The 20100-nt window shown below is 46.9% G+C and overlaps 1 protein-coding gene across 1 annotated transcript in view; it reads right to left on the reverse strand.

Annotated features, from left to right (window-relative positions):
* Positions 1-20100, reverse strand: part of LOC309351654 (uncharacterized protein) — a 246190-nt gene that overhangs the window by 210724 nt on the left and 15366 nt on the right. Inside the window, exons 3-9 of the mRNA XM_081879440.1 lie at positions 13406-13586; positions 11295-11454; positions 10076-10169; positions 7195-7368; positions 4856-5016; positions 2513-2642; positions 756-869 (exon numbers count right to left, since the gene is read on the reverse strand). Of these exons, the coding sequence (XP_081735566.1) occupies positions 756-869; positions 2513-2642; positions 4856-5016; positions 7195-7368; positions 10076-10169; positions 11295-11454; positions 13406-13586 (1014 nt within the window). The remainder of the gene's footprint in view (positions 1-755; positions 870-2512; positions 2643-4855; positions 5017-7194; positions 7369-10075; positions 10170-11294; positions 11455-13405; positions 13587-20100) is intronic.

Consider the following 20100-nt stretch of genomic DNA (forward strand, 5'->3'; position numbering starts at 1 on the left):
ATTATTAGGTCCGGCTACTTTCTGGAGGGCGTGCCTATCTGATCCCTACCTACGGTACCTACAAACCCTCTTCATGCTGCTTAGAGTTTTATTCTGGAAACAGGCAGGATAAATAAAGGATGATTTTATCTATCGCATTCCCTGGTGCAGCTGTAAAATTCTCCCACCCACAACATCGCTGCACATTTTTATACGAAATCCAAAGGTTAATTTGCAAAGGTTTTGACCAGACATATTAACAAGCCTTCCCCTTGACTTTTCAAAGGTTGCGATACCCCAAGAATCACAAATAGCAGACTCAGTGGATCCCATAGGAACATTCACATGTCCTATTTGAAGAGTTTTTAGGTCTTGATTTTGGAAATATATTACCCTGCATTTCTCAGTGAACCTTTGCTGTATTGGGGGAAGGGGTGTGGCCTGCTTTTCCTGTCTGAAAGGGCTATTTCCGGGTTTCGCCACTAGCACATGCGCAGAAGCACAAAATGACACAATGCGCATGCACAGACATGCCACTGTGGTTGCATTCTTTTCATGTTGCGAACGGGCCTCCGGAACGGATCCTGTTCGCAACTAGAGGTACCACTGTTTTGAATTGGCAGACCACCCTTTGCGCCTCGGTTTTTGAATGTTTTGGAAGTTGAACCGTCTTCCGGAACGGATTACATTCGAAAACCAAGGTACCACTGTATTCCTTTTCCCTGAATGCATTTTCTCACAAACACACAAATCTAGCAGGGACTCCACTGACTTACTTGGCAAGTAGACCTTGTAGCCTTCCAGTTTTCCCAAAGGGGGGGTCCAAGCTACTTTCAGGCTGAACAGTCCTTCTTCTACGACCCGGAAATGGGTCACTGTAGGTATGGAAGCTTCAAAACAAAAGGACATGGGATGAAGAATGAATCCACAGTGCAACAAACAGATCTCCTGAGCAAGCAATATATATGCCTTGCAGGTATATAAATTACACAACACATTTAAAGGGGCATTACAGGTTTGTTTTGTTTTTCTCTTACCCATTTTGTGTCTTTATTTTGTATTTTTATGCTATGAACTGCCCTGAGATCTTCGGAGGGAGGGCAGTATACAAATTTAATAAACAAACAAAAAGAAACAAGTCCTTATTCACAAAGATTAGTCCAGAGAGCAGAGATCTGGTCAGTTCTCACCAGAATTTTCAAAGGTGGTTTTTCTCAGTCATGCCTCTTTCTGATTAAGGACACCCAGTAAGTCTCTACGGCAACCTTTCTCAAGCCTAGTTTCTCAATCCAGCCTAGTTTGGATTACAACTCCAATTTCCTACCCCCAACGTATGATGATGGTGATAATAATGATGATGGTGATAACAACAACAACAACAACAACAACAACAACAACAACAACAACAACATATTAATTATACCCTGCCCTCCTGGCTAGGTTTCCCCAGCCACTCTGGGTGGCTCTCAACAGAACAACAACATCATCAACAAAGCAATCAAACATCAAACATTAAAAACTTCCCTAAACAGGACTGCCTTCGGGTGTCTTCCAAAAGTCAGATAGTTGTTTATTTCCTTGACATCTGATGGGAGGGCATTCTACAGGGCAGGTGCCACTACCGAGAAGGCCCTCTGCCTGGTTCCCTGCAACCTCGCTTCTCACAGTGAGGGAACCACCAGAAGGCCCTCGGCGCTGGACCTCAGTGTCCGGGCTGAACGATGGGGGTGGAGATGCTCCTTCAGATATATTGGACCAAGGCCGTTTAGGGCTTTCATGGTCAGCACCAACACTTTGAATTGTGCTCGGAAACGTCTTGGGAGCCAATGTAGGTATTTCAGGACTGGTGTTATGCGGTCTTGGCAGCGACTCCCAGCCACCAGTCTAGCTGCCGCATTCTGGATTACATGTAGTTTCCAGGTCACCTTCAAAGGTAGCCCCATGTAGAGTGTGGGGCAAATGGGAGCTGTAGTCCCAAGCACGCCATATTGGTGAGGCTTGTCCTATCATAGTATTAATGGCCTGTCCACCCTATTAGCATCTGCAAACATGGCACCCGTGTACAGTGGTGCCCCGCAAGACGAATGCCTCACAAGACGGAAAACCCGCTAGACGAAAGAGTTTTCCGTTTTGGAGGCGCTTCGCAAAACGAATTTCCTATGGGCTTGCTTCGCAAGACGAAAATGTCTTGCGAGTTCCTGTGGGTTTTTTTCCTCCCCCCCCCTTTTTCTAAGCCGCTAAGCCGCTTATCTGCTTATCCACTAAGCCGATAAGCCGCTAAAAGCCGCTAATAGCGCTAATCCGCTAAGCCGTCAATGGGCTTGCTTCGAAAGACGAAAAGACCGCTAGACAAAGAGACTCGCGGAATGGATTAATTTCGCCTTGCGAGGCACCACTGTATGTATGGAAAAGGAGTCAAACGCTTTCAGAACAGAATTCTGTTTTCAAGCTGTCTTCCTCGCCTGCCTTGTCAACGCAGGGGAGTGGGGGCAACCCTGCCCACAAGGGTGGTGCTCCCAAAATACAAACTCACTTGTTCTTGCTTTGATAGTCGCTGGGTCCCCCAGAACGTCAGAGTAGACGGCCATGACAGTGAAGAAATATTTGGTGTTTGGTTTCAGATCCGTCACCAGCACTGAGCTCTTGTTGGCGTCCAAAACAATCTGTCATATACAAGACCCAAATAAATAAGAGGCAATTTGGAAGTGCATATATATCTCCTGTGGTTGCAGGGCATTGAAGTAGATAGGCCTTGAGGTCTCTTCCAACTCTACAATTCTATGGATCTTCATGTTTAGCCTGGAAAAGAGGAGACTGAGAGGAGATAGGATAGCCGTCTACAAATATCTGAAGGGCTGTCCCATGGAAGAGGGAGCAAGCTTGTTTCCTGTTACTCCAGAGGGTAGGACTCGAGGCAATGGATTCAAGTTACAAGAAAGAAGATTCTGGGAAATGATATATAATGAACTGAAACGGATGTTTAAAATAACTTTTGTAAAAAAAACACACAAGCTTTTCTTTTGGAAATTATAGGGACAGAACTGCCTAAACTGTATAGAAACTTATTCATGGATGTCCTGAGACCTCCGAACTGCCCTGAGACCTCCAGGTTTTATTATTTATTTATTTATTTATTTATTTATTTATTTATTTATTTATTTCTACCCCGCCCATCTGGCTGGGTTTCCCCAGCCACTCTGGGCAGCTTCCAACAAAGATTAAAAATACATTAAAATGTCACACATTAAAAATGTGAAACAAAGATTTTCCCAACTGCGCATGCATCTCCTGCCTTTCGGCTCACCTTGCCCCATGTCACACGACCCCAGAAGGAGCACAACATGTCTGCTATGTACTGAGCTGAATCCTAGAACAATAGGATCCAGAATGCAGCAGTCTGATTGGTCCGCAGGAGCCACCCAATCCAGCTCCAGTTGGGAGTGAATCAGCGACCTGATTGGCCTGCAGGAGCAGCCAATCAGGCTTCCAGAGGAGGTGAATCCGCAGCCTGATTGGCCTACAGGAGCAGCCCAGAATTAGCCAATCACGCGGGGCCCATTTTGTAAATAATGTATATATAGCTAGACGTTTTGGGGAAAGTTTCATTCATTGCTACTATGAGCTGAATAAAGAGCATGAAATTCACACTCGACTCCGAGTATATTTCAATGTCCCTCCCAGCAGAGGCACTACCCCTCACTTAACACCCACGAACCCCTGAACTCATGTGTGTATCAGTATTTTGGTGCTATCAGTGAGCAAAACTCAACCTTCCCACAAAGTGACCTCAGAATGATCTGTGCAAGACGGCCTCACCAAAACTCTCCAAGATGTGTTGCTTGGAGGCCAAACTCTTTTAAAAAATCCCTGATCTCTATCCTTCCTCACCTTAGAAATAGTGAAACCAGTAGAACTGAAATAAACCTCATAATGTGAAATACAAAGGAAATTTCTGGGTGAAGAAAATAACAAAAAATAAAATGTACAATGTGATTAATGTAACCAACAGTAATTGTAAATGAATATACACAGACAATAAGAATTGCATATACAGGAGGATTTATTTGACTATAGACACTCTATGGACAAATACGAAAGAAGAACAATAATATACAAAACAGATGAAAACAATGCAAAAAAGTTAGATGTGATATAAAAGGCCAGAAGAGGGAAGGAGGTAAGTCGGCTCTGGGGAGCAGGTGTAAATGTGAAATGTAATACAATATGTGTATGTGGAGTGTGCAAATGAAAACCAATAAGGAATATTATGAAAATAATAATAATAATAATAATCCCTGATCTCTAAATAACCCACCAGAGAGTTGTAAGTATGGGGTTTGTGACTGCTACACTGCAGCAGTTGATGAGCCTTAGAAAGCTATGGTCCGTATAGTAAAAGCTATGGTTTTCCCAGTAGTGATGTATGGAAGTGAAAGCTGGACCATAAAGAAGGCTGATCGCCGAAGAATTGATGCTTTTGAATTATGGTGCTGGAGGAGGCTCTTGAGAGTTCCATGGACTGCAAGAAGATCAAACCTATCCATTCTGAAGGAAATCAGCCCTGAGTGCTCACTGGAAGGACAGATCCTGAAGCTGAGGCTCCAAGACTTTGGCCACCTCATGAGAAGAGAAGACTCCCTGGAAAAGGCCCTGATGTTGGGAAAGATGGAGGGCACAAGGAGAAGGGGATGACAGAGGACGAGATGGTTGGACAGTGCTCTCGAAGAGACCAACATGAGTTTGACCAAACTGCGGGAGGCAGTGGAAGACAGAAGTGTCTGGCATGCTCTGGTCCAGGGGGTCACGAAGAGTCGGACACGACTAAACAACTAAACAACAACAAAGAGTCCCTTCCAAATGTACAATATGATTCTACCTGCTGCTGATCTTCTGGAGAGACCTGTCCACCAGTTGAAAGTGAATCTAGGAGGATACGGTAGCTGGTCACTTTCCCAGTCGCCAGTGTCCAGCTAAGTCTCAGAGAGCTGTGGCTCTGCTCGCTGACTGTGAGATCGCGCGGCCCAACAATCTTCTCAACTGCAAGGAGAAGGGAAAGGGAAGCCCGTCAAAGCTTCAAGGAAGATGGTTAGGGAAGGGAGGAAATTGGAGGAAGCACTCTGGCCACACTGACCAGAGTACACAGGTGACTCGCCTCTCCTGAATACACAGGTGACTCGCCTCTCCTGGCCTGGAGGTGAGCACTCCTCCTGCCGGAACTTAGTTCCCTCCGCCTCTCTGCCCTGAGCCTCTGCAGCTCAGGAGAGGCTGGAGGGTTACTGGACCCAGAGGCAACCTCAGCTTCCCCTGACGGGGCTTAGAGTGGCACACCTGCAGGCAATGGGTCCTCCATCACCTCCGGAGCCAGAGCGGATTCAGCTGGTGTCTGCTCCTGAGGATCCAGCACAGGTGAGGACCCTTCAGGCTCAAGCCCCAGCCCCGGCTCAGCTGGTTCTGGAGGCAGGGAATCCTGTGCAGGCTGGGATTCCTCAGGTTCAGCATCCAAATCCGATTCCCGGGCCATCACATCAGGTAACAGACCGGCCACTGGGCCTTCCTGGAACTCAAAAAGTTCAAAACTTCATTGTCAGACTGACCAAGCAAGAGCCTGGAACATTCTGAATGTGATGGTCTGGGACTCAGGCTCAGACTCAGAACCAGAGGAGTCTCAGTCTGCACCGGATCCTTTGCCTCAGGCAGCATCTGAACCGAGTCCGGGGCCTGATTCTGAAGAGCCCCAGTCTGCACCGGTTCCCCTTCAACAAACACCAGCTGGGCCGAATCAGGGGCCTGAGCCTGCCCTGGCTCCAGATGCGGGGATTACCTCGTTGCCTCCAGCTGGGCCATCACTTACAGCTGCTTCACTACCGGTTTGGTCAGGGGAGGCTGAGGCAGCCCCTGGGTCTAGTAACCCACTGATGTCTCCCAAGCTGCAGAGACTAAGGTCTGAGAGAAGGAGAGACCTGAGTACTCGCAGGAGGAGTGCTCGCCTTCGGGTGAGACAGGGAGGTGAGTCGCCGGGGCATCAGGACCGGCCGCTACCCCGACAAAGATAAAAGGCTGTCGGACCCCACCCCAGGTTGCGGGAGCAACATTGCTGTATGCTAGATCCTGCCTGAGATCCTGTACCTGTCCTTGCCTGGCTTCCTGCCTCATATCCTGCCTTGGCCCTGTCGGACTGACTCCCAATGGAACCTCTGGATTCTGGACTGGTCCTGGAGCACGTTTCATGGGTTACCCCCGGGCCCAGCACAGAGTCTAGCTTCCCAGGTTGATGAGCCCCATCTGCCCCTCACGTCTCTCTCTAGAACATGCAGAAACCTCCTTCTTGTCTGTTGGACCAACAATTGACCTCCACTCAGTCCACCAGAGCCTGTCTTTATGATACGATAATCTTTATTGTCATTGTTCCATACAGAACAGTGAAATTGAAAAATATACATCAGACATTCAAAAACCAACAAGCCTGCTATCCCAGCTATCCCAGCCTGTTAGCCCCCTAAAAACTCTGATACCCCATTTTTAAATACAATATACTCCCACAGAGATTACCTTACACTGTGTTTAAAACCAAAATCACATTTGGATAGAAACTGTTTCTCAGGCGGCTAGTCCTAGTCTTTATAACCCTGGACCTTCTTCCAGAAGGCAGAAGCTGAAAGAGGTCATTTCCGGGGTGCGCACTATCCTGCGCTATCTCTGCAGCTTTCTTATGGCACCTGGGAGCACAGATTTGATCCAAGGTGGGAAGAGGGCACCCAGTTATTCTCTCCGCAGTCTTTACAACCCTGGACAATACTGTTTTTCCCCTGACCGTGCAGCTCCCAAACCACACACGGACCAGAAGTTAAGTTCGCATGCAGGAGAAGTCCCTCAACCGAGGGTTTGAGACCCATCGGCTCCCCTCACCTGGTTTAGACAGCTGGACAAAGCCATTTCCCAGGATTGTGGCCGCTGTTGCATGTTGACACCTTCTAGGAGCCACAGTTGAGAGCTGAGTGCAGGGTGGGGACCAGAGGTGGACAAACTACCCCAGAAGGAGCATGACGTGCCCCCCACCAGAGGTACTACCCCTCCCCTAATACCCCACACACCCCCATAAGTCTTCCTCATGCCCAATTCCATCTGGCTTTCCTTCCACTGGGGTGGGCTCTTCAGTGCTGGGGTGGTCTTGTACTCACCATTGGATTCACCATGGGGGGGGGTTCTTGGACTCACCATTGGCTATTTGCTTGGCAGGTTGCGGGGGCTCCGAAGCCGTGAAGCAAAGCCTCCGGGACACCTTTCGCGAGAGGCTGCTGAGTTGCTCAAAATCTTTGGCGTAGAGCATGTGCTCTTCGATGGGATCAGATGCTATTTTCTTCAGCTCGTTCCTATCTGCGTTTCTAATTCCTAACCAGAGGGGGGAGGAAATGCAGGTGGGCAAAGAACTTCTGCAAACACAGAGCATCCTTAAACTCACTCGAACGGGAGGCAAGTTATTTGATCACAGGTCGTAGTATCACACTTTTAAGAAATTAAAATGTTGTACACACCAGATACCAGACTCATGGTGATCAGGTTTTCGAACTGTTACAAGTTCTGATGGCCTGTGGAGTATGTGCCTTGTGGGCAAAATGGTGCATTTGAAACCAGTTTTCTTTCAAGCCTTGCAGTCATGCAGAAGGATGTCATCAGCTATTTTTAAATAAATCTCTTAGGCTGCAGTCATATTGCAGACTTATTGAAGAGTAAGTCCCCACTGCTTATATGGGGATAGACATTGGTTTTTTACATGAGGGAATATGAAGCCTCATCATCTCACGGGATCATGCTATTCATCAGCTGGATGCCCTATCATTTGAAGTTTTAAAGATTTTTTTAAAAAGAAGAAAAGAGCATAAAACCCTTGGACTGCTTCATAAATACAGTGGTGCCTCGCAAGACGAAAAGAATCCATTCCGCGAGTCTCTTCGTCTAGCGGTTTTTTCGTCTTGCGAAGCAAGCCCATTGACGGCTTAGCGGATTAGTGCTATTAGTGGCTTTTAGCGGCTTAGCAGATAAGCAGATAAGCGGCTTAGGGGCTTAGAAAAAGGGGGGAAGGGTGGGGGAACCGCAGGAACTCGCAAGACATTTTCGTATTGCGAAGCAAGCCCATAGGAAATTCGTTTTGCGAAGCACCTCCAAAACGGAAAACTCTTTCGTCTAGCGAGTTTTCCGTCTTGCGAGGCATTCGTCTGGTCACCACTGTACTTTTTATGATTTAAGAAATGTGTGTTTCTATGTTTTTAAATGATTTTCCATTTTAAAAATCCACCCAGAAATGGGAAAAGACATTTGTATTCCCATCCCCACATGGAACTGGAATGGACTGGACTTTGATGGGTCCATCCACCTTGGAGGGCTTTAAAAGAGGGTGGGGCAAATTCAGGGAGCAGGAAACTATCAGGAGCTAACTAGTTGCGGTGGCTTTGTTCTGCCTCCGCAGCTGGAGATTATAATGCTGGGAACTACAGGGTAGAGAGAGGACTCTTGTGCTCGGATCCTGCTCACTGGCTTCCTGCAGGCTCCTGTGAGAACAGGATGCTGGACCAGATGGGCCATGGGTCTGATCCAGTTGGCTGGTCTTAAGGTCTCAATGGCTCCCACAATGTTCCAAGTGATAAACAGAATAGGGCATAGGTGGTCCTCTGAATGTTCCTGGGCTACAAGTCCCATCACTCCAAAACCAATATGGCTAAAGCTCAGGGGTGATGGGAGCAACATCTGAAGAGGGCCATCTTTCCCATTGCTGGGATAAAGTAAATGAGCCGGGTCACAGCTGCCCGTGACAGCGGATTCTGGGCTATCATGAGAAGAAGGGAAGAAGGTTAAGCTTCTGCCCAGGGATGTCCTCAAATGAAACCTATCTCTTATGGCTTCCCTCCCAGTCTTCCGTAAGATGTAGTAATTACAGTAGTAGACTAGAATCTGGGAGACCAGGGTGAATCCCTCACAGGGTTGTTGTGAGGATAAATTTGGGGAGGGGGAGAAAACCATTTACGCCACCTTGGACACCTTGGAGGAAAAGGTGGGATAGAAATGAAATAATAAACTATAAAGGGAAAAAATAAAGATGGCCTGGCCCTATCCCCCAAAGCAGGCATAGGCAAACTCTGGCCCTCCAGATGCTTCGGACTACAATTCCCATCATCCCTAGCTAACAGGACCAGTGGTCAGGGATGATGGGAGTTGTAGTCCCAAAACATCTGGAGGGCCGAGTTTCCCTATGCCTGCCCAAAACTTAACAACAACAACAATTTATAACCCACGTTTCAACCCAAAAGTTATGCTGCTGCTGTTTCCTTGCTTGTTTTTAAGTAAGTTAGTAGTTGTTATAAATTTATTTTAGTAGGCAGCAGCGACTATTTGTTTATCGCACTGACACCCCACCTTTTCCCCCTCCCAGGAGCTCAAGTCAGCCCCTTCCAACGTCATTCTTTCCCCTCCCACAACAACCCTGGAAGGTAGGTGTCAGGGAACTGCCATCGGAGCCAGAGGAGGAGGGAGGGCTCCGGAGGGATGTTGGAGAAGGTCCCAGTAGGGAGAGAGGCAGCCCATCTTCTGGGGAAGGAAATCAGCGTAGCACCAGTGGAGAAGGGGGGCAGATGGGGGAATCAGCGAGGGGGCTCCATGACTCCTCGCCAGAGACCAGCGGGGAGAGCACGGGTCCTCCGCTGCCTACACCCTCCTTGCGCAGAAGACTTCCGCACAGGGAGAGTAGGAGGAGACTAGGCGTCAAAGAACTTCTTTGCTGGAAGAAACGCCCACTGACGGATTCTGCCAGCGATTGAGACAGCCATGGATGGGTGGCTGTCCGGACAGAAAGGGTTCACCCAGGTAACCCAGCCAGGTGTGGCGACAACTTACGCACGAGCAACCCCTAGAACCATTACAGTAAGTTAGGCAGAGAGGCAGTGGGACTGGCGTGAGGGCACCCCATGAGCTACATGGCTGAGGGCGGGGTTGGAACCCCTGCCTCTCCCCCAACCAAGGTCCAATGCTTTGACCATTTACGCCACGCCAGCTGCTGAGCACTGATGTGACGGACCCCATGGTTTTTATTTCTAGCCGTACATACCCACAGCAAACAGGGTTACCCCCCTGTTCTTAAGGGCCGCTGCTGGCTCCTCGACAGAATCAGAAGATTTCCCATCTGTGATTAAAACAACCACCTGTGACGACAGCAAAAAAAAGAGAAATATATAGCAATAATGTGGAAAAGGGAACAGGTTTCTTCTCCCTGTGCTAGGGTCCCTGAGAATCAGCCCACTGAGCCAGTTCAGCCATTACTGGGTTGTTTTTATGCTCTTCTCCTTCCTTTCGGTTCTTAAAGAATGTCTGTTTACTTCTGTAAACTTTGAGGTCCTTGCGAGCTTGCTCTTGTACGTAGGTGCTGCTGTTCCGGCTATGTGAAGGCTCACCCACAAGCCAATAATGGGTTTAATATTAATATTATTGGTACATATACCACACTGGCCTGAATATAAGCCTCACTCCCCACCCCCACCCCCAATTCTGCAGATCTCAGTGCAAGTAGATAAATAGGTACTGCTCTGGCGGGAAGGTAAATGGCGTTTCCGTGTGCTGCTCTGGTTCACCAGAAGCGGCTTAGTCATGCTGGCCACATGACCCGGAAGCTGTACGCCGGCTCTCTTGGCCAGTAAAGCGAGATGAGCGCTGCAACCCCAGAGTCGTCCGTGACTGGACCTAATGGTCAGGGGTCCCTTTACCTTTAAGGAGTATTCTGGTGTAAGGTTACCAGATTTTTTTCAATGAATCTGGGGAGACTTTTCAGCTTCAGTGGATTTTGTATGGGGACTGATGTGTAAATCCGGGGACTGTCCCTGGGAAACTGGGACGTCTGGTAACCTTAGGTTAAAGGTAAAGGTAAAGGGACCCCTGATCATTAGGTCCAGTCGTGACCGACTCTGGGTTTGCGGCGCTCATCTCGCTTTATTAGCCGAGGGAGCCGGCGTACAGCTTCCGTGTCTTGTGGCCAGCATAACTAAGCCGCTTCTGGCGAACCAGAGCAGTGCACAAAAACACCATTTACCTTGCCGCCGGAGCGGTACCTATTTATCTACTTGCACTTTGACGTGCTTTCGAACTGCTAGGTGGGCAGCAGCAGGGACCGAGCAACGGGAGCTCACCCCGTCGCGGGGATTCGAACCGCCGACCTTCCAATCGGCAAGTCCTAGGCTCTGTGGCTTAACCCACAGCGCCACCCGTGTCCCTACCTTAGGTTAGAGCAACCCATTTCAACACCTGCCAGGTAAAGAACCTGCAGCTTCACTCACCTTTGCAGCATCTTCTCTCAGTGTCCCCGCACTGACCATTGTGTCTGCTACAAAGGAGAGAGCATTCCCTGTCTTGGTATTGCCCCCTTCGCATAGGAGATCTCGGACGGCCACCAGAACCTCCTCAATGGTGATGTAGTCCGTCAGATCGATACTGACTCTGACGGCAAGAAGGCAGTCCCCGGATAAAAGAAAGGGAAACAGAGTTATTTCCAGACAGAGAAGAAATCAAATATTGGTTATTTCAATTGTGGCTCTTAAAATTAATTAACGGAGTCCTTTAACTCATTGCCTGTAGCTAAACAGATGGGTTGCGAAACCTCAGCAATGGTGCCGTTTTGAGGAACCGCAAGAAAGGCAGTAGGTTTTGTTGCAAAAGGGCACTACCATTTTAATTCATTGCTGTTTGTTTGTTTAATTTGTATTCCACCCCCCAAATCTGCAGATCTCAGGACAGTGCACAACATAAAAATACAATGTAAAAGCACATAATACATAATGAAAACAAGAACAAACAACAATCAATAACCCTTCTCTCCCATAAGCACATTGAAAAAGGGTTTAAGATGTTAATCAGCCCAAGGCCTGGTTGAAGAGGAATGTTTTTGCCTGGTGCCTAAAGGTGTATAATGAAGGCGCCAGGCAAAAGCTCGCTGTGGAGAGCATTTCACAGACCGGGAGCCACCACAGAGAAGGCCCCGTTCTTGTGTTGCCACCCTCTGGACCTCTCATGGAGGAGACACACAAAGAAGGGCCTCAGTAGATGATTGCAGGGTCTGGGTAGGTTTATATGTGGAGGGGTGGTTCTTGAGGTATTGCGGTCCTGAGCTGTTTAAGGTTTTATGGATCAAAACCAGCACTTTGAATTGGGCCTAGAAACTAATTGGCAGCCAGTGAACTCAGCCCAGGATTGGTGTAATATTGCTCAAACCGTCTTGCCCTGGTGAGCAACCTGGTCACCAAAATCTGCCCCAGCTGAAGTTCTAATCTAATCTAGAGGTTGACAGAGCATGGACAATGGAAATTAGGCTATCCCTGTCCAGCTGGTCCACCAGCCGAAGCTGATGGTGGGCACTCTGTGCCACTGAGGCCACTTGAGGCTCAAGACACAGCAAAGGACCCAGAAGTAACCCCAAACTGCATTCCAGCTCCTGTCTACTTTATTGAGCCCCAAACATAGAATCATAGAATCCTAGAGTTGGAAGAGACCACAAGGGCCATCGAGTCCAACCCCCTGCCAAGCAGGAAACACCATCAGAGCACTCCTGACATATGGTTGTCAAGCCTCTGCTTAAAGACCTCCAAAGAAGGAGACTCCACCACACTCCTTGGCAGCAAATTCCACTGTCTAACAGCTCTTACTGTCAGGAAGTTCCTCCTAATGTTTAGGTGGAATCTTCTTTCTTGTAGTCTGGAACCATTGCTCCGTGTCCGCTTCTCTGGAGCAGCAGAAAACAACCTTTCTCCCTCCTCTATGTGACATCCTTTTATATATTTGAACATGGCTATCATATCACCCCTTAACCTCCTCTTCTCCAGGCTAAACATGCCCAGCTCCCTGAGCCGTTCCTCATAAGGCATCGTTTCCAGGCCTTTGACCATTTTGGTTGCCCTCCTCTGGACACGTTCCAGTTTGTCAGTGTCCTTCTTGAACTGTGGTGCCCAGAACTGGACACAGTACTCCAGGTGAGGTCTGACCAGAGCAGAATACAGTGGCACTATTACTTCCCTTGATCTAGATGCTATACTCCTATTGATGCAGCCCAGAATTGCATTGGCTTTTTTAGCTGCCGCGTCACACTGTTGGCTAATGTCAAGTTTGTAGTCAACCAAGACTCCTAGATCCTTTTGACATGTACTGCTCTCAAGCCAGGTGTCACCCATCTTGTATTTGTGCCTCTCATACGAAATTCCACATCTCCCATGGGTTTGTGAATCATCGCTTTTTTCCTGAGAAGTTGGAATCTTTGTGAACATTCCGTAATGCCCCAACCACACAGCAAATAGTTAGAGGAGCCCCCTTTTACATACTGAAGCGAAACCTCCTAAAATACGGATAGAAAATAAATCCTAGGAGCAAGGGGACCCAGAAGTGGTAAAGTGATGCGCACCTTGGTTTGTCCCCATAGAGCACCACACTCAGACGGACACCCGACTTCCCCACCACCACATTTTCAAACGTCCGTATGATGGTGTAAATGAAGTCCTTGATCAGCTGGAAGTTGCTTTCCCCGATGCTCCACGATTCGTCCACGAGGAACAAAACGTCCGCAGTCTCCGCTGTGCTGCAGGCTGCAGCAAGAGAAAGACAAAGCAGATGAGAGATCATTGCTGCACAAAAGAACCTCTGGATATCCATTTTTTGGGGGTATATATTTTTAAATTTGATTTTAAATACAGTGGACGCTCGGGTTGCGGACGTGATCTGTGCGGGATGCACATTCGCAACCTGCAGCGTTCGCAATCCACAGCTACGCATCTGCGTACACACAGGTTGTGATTTGGCGCTTCTGCACATGTGCAACCGCCGAAACCCGGAAGTAACCCGTTCCGGTACTTCTGGGTTTTGGTGGTTTGTAACCCGAAAAATGTTCCATTCTGAAGGGAATCAGCCCTGAGTGCTCACTGGAAGGACAGATCCTGAAGCTGAGGCTCCAAGACTTTGGCCACCTCATGAGAAGAGAAGATTCCCTGGAAAAGACCCTGATGTTGGGAAAGATGGAGGGCACAAGGAGAAGAGGATAACAGAGGACGAGATGGCTGGACAGTGTTCTCGAAGCTACCAGCCTGAGTTTGACCAAACTGCGGGAGGCAGTAGAAAATAGGAGTGTTTGGCGTGCTCTGGTCCAGGGGGTCACGAAGAGTCAGACACGACTAAATGACTAAACAACAACAACACGAAAAAACGCAACCTGTAACCCAAGGTATGACTGTAGTATAAACATACAACAAAGAACAATTCAAGATCCAAATATTGAGATTACCCTGAATCTCTTTACTTCCCCCCATCCCTTCCTCGGGTCCTAACGGTATTATTATTTACAACTGCATATCAATACTTATCCAAATGTTTAATCCTTCTAAATTATCCACACTTTGCAAGTGTGCTTAAAATCCTGCTGATGTTTTAAGCTGGTTATGGTGGTCTCGTAAATAAATTATAAAAAATTCCCATTCCTTATTAAAGTTCTTGCCTTCTTGATTTCTGAGCTTCCCTGTTAATTTTGCCGTTTCGGCGTAGTCCATCAACTTGGTTTGCCATTCTTCCCATTTCCTTCCATCTCTGGGCTAGTAACATCAGTGCAACAATCTTTTCTGTTCCTTTGGTATCTCAGTACAGTGGCACCTCGGGTTACATACGCTTCAGGTTACAGACACTTCAGGTTACAGACTCCGCTAACCCAGAAATAGTACCTCGGGTTAAGAACTTTGCTTCAGGATGAGAACAGAAATCGTGCTCCGGCAGCGGCAGGAGGCCCCATTAGCTAAAGTGGTGTTTCAGGTTAAGGACAGTTTCAGGTTATGAACAGACCTCCGGAACGAATTAAGTACGTAACCAGAGGTACCACTGTACCTATAATTCCTAGTAAAACCTCTGGATATCCTGGCCACATCCGCACAATACATTTAAAGCGTTTTTGTGCCATTTTTACCATTATGGCTTTCTCCTCTAAGAATCCTGTGCACTGTGGTTTGTCAATGGTGTTGAGAGTTTACGGGATGGATAGAAACCCATGACTAGTATAAGAGTGCTTTGAATGTAGGCTGCAGGTGTGACCTCAAGTGACCCCAGGTTATGAGATAATCAAATAAAGAAAATGTCAAAAGAAGGGGATGTGGAAAAGGATCCCTCGCCCCTCAACTAAATGTGGGAGCCTATTAAAAAAAGCTTGGTCAGTTTCCACAAGCCTTGACTCTTAAAAAAATGAACCAGAGTGAAATTGGAAAGGAGCAAATAGGTTAAGAGGTAACACCAAACAATTATTTCCTCAAAAATGGGAAATGATTAAGAGATACTTACAAAAAAATAACAGCGACATATTATCCATGGTAGTATTTGAATGACCCTTATGTACACAAAATATTAAGAAATAAAGGAAAATTGGTAGGCTAGGTTGTAAGAAAATATTAGAAAGTATATTGAATGTAAGGTAATAAGTACATTCAAAATCACAAATGTCAACTATATCGGGAAATGATGGGAAGTCTATACAGTGGTGCCTCGCAAGACGAAAAGAATCCGTTCCGCGAGTCTCTTCGTCTAGCGGTTTTTTCGTCTTGCAAAGCAAGCCCATTGACGGCTTAGCGGATTAGCGCTATTAGCGGCTTTTAGCGGCTTATCGGCTTAACGGATAAGTGGCTTAGCGGCTTAGAAAAAGGGGGGAGGGGGGAAAAACCCGCAGGAACTCGCAATACATTTTCTTCTTGCGAAGCAAGCCCATAGGAAATTCGTTTTGCGAAGCACCTCCAAAATGGAAAACTCTTTAGTCTAGCGAGTTTTCCGTCTTGCGAGGCATTCGTCTTGCGAGGCACCACTGTATTTATTTTACTTCAGTATGTTGTTGTTGTTTTGTTTTATTTTATGTACCATTATATGATTTTAGCTTGGCCCATATCTAAGTGGAATTAGAAGGTCAAATTAACATTCTAAGTTAAACTAATTTAAGAATGTGTGTGTGTGTGTGTGTGTGTTGCATGCATGTGTAGGTGTGAAGTTAAATCTGTAATTACATTAATGAATTTCAATAAAGAATTTTCTCATTAAAAAAAAAAAGGAAAGGAGCAAAATTACATATTTTTTTTAAAAAACACAGATTCCCCAGAGGAGCCGATTTCACCTGGATTCTGTCCATGAAAGATCATTCATCCAGACAGTGAGATCCAATTAGAATAGATTAAGCCCTTTAAGAGCTGGAAAATGCTTTGCCATTGCTTTAAACAGCGTTTCCGTGATGTCAGCTGCTGCCTGCTGTAGCCGCAGGGCAAAAGTGGCTCCATTAAATGACAGGGAGACCTGGATACCTCGTTGCCCTGGCAGCTGTCACCTGTCCCATACACGTTTTGCTCATGGTGAGGAGCTGCCTTATACTGAGTCAGGAATTGGTCCATCTAACTCAGTACTGTCTACACTGATTGGCAGTGGTTCTCCAGGGATTCAGGCAGAGGTCACCCCCGGCCCGACCTGGAGGTGCCGGGAATTGAACCTTCGACCTTCTGCATGCAAAGCAGGTGCATAGCTGTCAACTGTCCCTTATTTGGCGGGCAAGTCCCTTATCCCAGCGCCGTGTCCCGCTGCTCTCCCTTATTGATGATGTCCCATAAATTTCCTGGGTTTCAAAGGAAGCAGCTCCTCTCCCTCCCTCCCTCCCTCCCTGCCGGCCAGGGAGGAGGGAGGCTCCAACTGTGTTGCTTGGCTGCGTTGCTCACCCAATAAGGAGTCTAAGAACGACTGGGGGGTGGAGCTTGCATGCCTTGTGCCGATCAAATCGGCCGCGTTGCCTGGGGACTCGCCTTTGCTCAGCGCTTCCCAGCGGAGATGTGACAGTGGTTTCCCTTGCGGCATCCCCTTTGCCGGGTTGCTGCGTTGTGGGAACCACCGCTTGAGGCTTCGTTTGGCTGCTGGCTGGGCTTTCTGCCTTTGGCTCGGAGGGGCTCAGAAGTCGAACATACCTTGCTTGGGAAATCCCTTATTTTGGCTGCTGATCCCTTATTTTTGAGGCTGCTGGTCCCTTATTTTCAAATCTGTAAGTTGACAGCTATGAGCAGGTTCTGTGTCCCCTGAGCTATGGCCCCCTCTCCAAAGAAGAACACAGAAAGCTGTCTTATAGGCCATTGATCCATCTCACTCAGTGTTGTCTACATTGATTGCTAAAAACTGGGGGGGAAAGAAACTGTGCCAACAAAAACAGAATGGCAAGACAAACTGTTAGATTATATTGAGCTGGCTAGATTAACAGAGGGCAATTAGAGACCACGCTAGACAAGAGTTTCAAAAAGCATGATAGATGCTTTTCCTTCCTTTTTTTGTTGGCACAGTTTCTTTTTTCCAGTTTTTAACAAGCAGTGATCTATAATGAACTTAAGAAAATATTTAAATATACTTTTCCCCCAAAACTAGAAGCCTTCTTGCTGGGCTTGATGGGGAAACAGATCAAGAAATCAGACCAAAAATTATTTATGCTCATGGTGAGGAGCTGCCTTATACTGAGCAAGAAACACGCTAGCCCAAAATTGGAAACTACAATAAATTCCTACCATTGCGGAGTGGCAGACGAAAATGACCGGCAGAATTCAGGATCAGGGCAATCAGAGATTCCAAGTTGGAGTAAATTTATTGTGTATTTAAAGGACAATTGTACAATTTTAAAAACACTGGCAGGACTGAAATAACTCCTACAATGTAAGGACAGATAAGAGGTTTAATATTAAAATACTTGATTCCACAGGAATAAGGAATACCTGTTGAAGGGAAGTCACAAGCTTGGCAGAGCTAAAAGTATATATGTGATTTGATGTACTGTATAAGACTGTGTTAAGAAAATAATAAAAATTTATTGGGAGGGGGAGAAAGAAAAGAGTTTCAAAAAGCATGGGGAAAACACAGAGAATACTTCACAAAACAGTGCCCTAAAATACATACCTGGACTTGTTTCAATTAATGTCTGCAGGAGACTTTGTGGATATTTAAGTTATAATTAGGAAAAATCTTAATAATTATTCATAAAGGACACAGTTTATAAGAAGGAGGCCAGATACAGGATGAAGGAAGTCTTTTATTTGGTTGTTTGTATTGTTGTCACTTCCATATATCACTACTGGGAAAACCATTGCTTTAACTATACAGAGACATTACCTTGCCAAGAAAGGTCTGTATAGTAGTTAAAGCTATGGTTTTTCCAGTAGTGATGTATGGAAGTTAGAGCTGGACCATAAAGAAGGCTGATTGCCAAAGAATGGATGCTTTTGAATTATGGTGCTGGAGGAGACTCTTGAGAGTCCCATGGACTGCAAGAAGATCAAACCTCTCCATTCTGAAGGAAATCAGCCCTGAGTGCTCACTGGAAGGACAGATCCTGAAGCTGAGACTCCAAGACTTTGGCCACCTCATGAGAAGAGAAGACTCCCTGGAAAAGACCCTGATGTTGGGAAAGATGGAGGGCACAAGGAGAAGGGGACGGCAGAGGACGAGATGGTGGGACAGGGTTCTCGAAGAGACCAGCATGAGTTTGACCAAACTGCGGGAGGCAGTGGAAGACAGGAGTGCCTGGCGTGCTCTGGTCCAGGGGGTCACGAAGAGTCGGAGACGACGAAACGACTAAACAACAATAATTGCTGTATGTTATGCTCACTTTATGTTATGTTCACATTTAATAAGGGTGGATTTGTGTATTGGGAGGGGCTGGGGATTTTGTGTTATGTTGTAAATAAAATTCCAATAAAAATTAAAAATAATAATACACTGATTGGCAGCAGCCCTCTGAGATTTCAGGCAGGGTTAACCACCCCCAACCCCTTGCTCTACTTGGAAATCATAGAATCATAGAGCATTGGAAGGGACCCCTGGGTCATCTAGTCCAACCCCACACAATGTAGGAATAACAACCGCCTGAAAAAGGGGACCCCACGCTCATCCTTGTGGACCCCAGCCCCTCCAACCCATTCTCTATTTTACTCCGCGCCACAAAGAATCGCACCGTGCGTTTTAAAGCCCCTGTAGGCCGCCCCCCCTCCTGCAACAAATAATGCCAACTCGAGACAGCTATATTAATCATGAGGGGGGATATGATTTTATTTGAGAATTTCCTCGTGCCTCTTAGATTACCCGGTTTCATAAATCAAAAGGTTGGCAGGGACACTCGCAGGCGCTGATTTATGGCGCCCTTCCCAGCTCTGAATTAAACAGCATTATAGTCAAGTATATTGGCTTAATTGACAGTTTGGAATTTAATATGTGTGAGTTCTGGAGTGGCCGCCAAAGCTTCCCTTTCGCTCTTTTGACAGGCGTCCCAAAATTCAAAGGCGTGCTCTGGAATAGGGGTGGCTACCCCCTTTTTTGGGGGGGTCCCTAGGGTTATCCTTATGGGTGTCCAGCCTTCTGAATGCTTCAGGGTGCCAGATGCTAGGAATCGTAAGTGGGGAGTTTAGGAACGTGTCTCTGTCCACCCACCTAAAGCTCTGAAGGCCTAAATTACTCCAGCCCAGTTCAGGGGCGGAGAGGTGCCCCACGCTTTTGCAAGAGGGCTGGGGGCAGGGGCCGATCCTTTGGCATCACCACTGGAAGCAGAGCAGAATTAAAGGCGAGAGCCTGAGAGCCTCAGGCTATTTGGAATATGTCATTGGTCTTTAGCTTGGTGGGTCACAAATGATTCCTGCCTTGGAAGGGATTTGACAAGTGTTGGTGCTGACCTTTAAAGCCCCAAATGGCCTGGGCCCTGTATACCTGAAGGAGCGTCTCCACCCCCATCGTTCAACCCGGAAACTGAAGTCCAGCTGGAGGTTACAGGGAATCAGGCAGAGGGCCTTTTCGGTGGTGGCGCCCCCCCTGTAGAATGCCCTTCCATCAGATGTCAAGGAAATAAACTACTACCTGACTTTTAGAAGACATTTGAAGGCAGCCCTATATTGGGAAGTTTTTAATGTTTGGTGTTTTATCGCATTATTATTATTATTATTATTATTAGTCACGGCTAAAAATTGGCCACTGTTTCTTTAATGCTAAAAGAACGAAGTCAGTATGAGTTAGCGGCCTACAATGACTCATGAAACCTTTCACTTAATTGCACCTGTATATATACAGTGGCCAATG

Source organism: Podarcis erhardii (assembly GCF_964252035.2).
Source record: "Podarcis erhardii genome assembly, chromosome: 10".
Classification (NCBI taxonomy): Eukaryota; Metazoa; Chordata; class Lepidosauria; order Squamata; family Lacertidae; genus Podarcis; species Podarcis erhardii.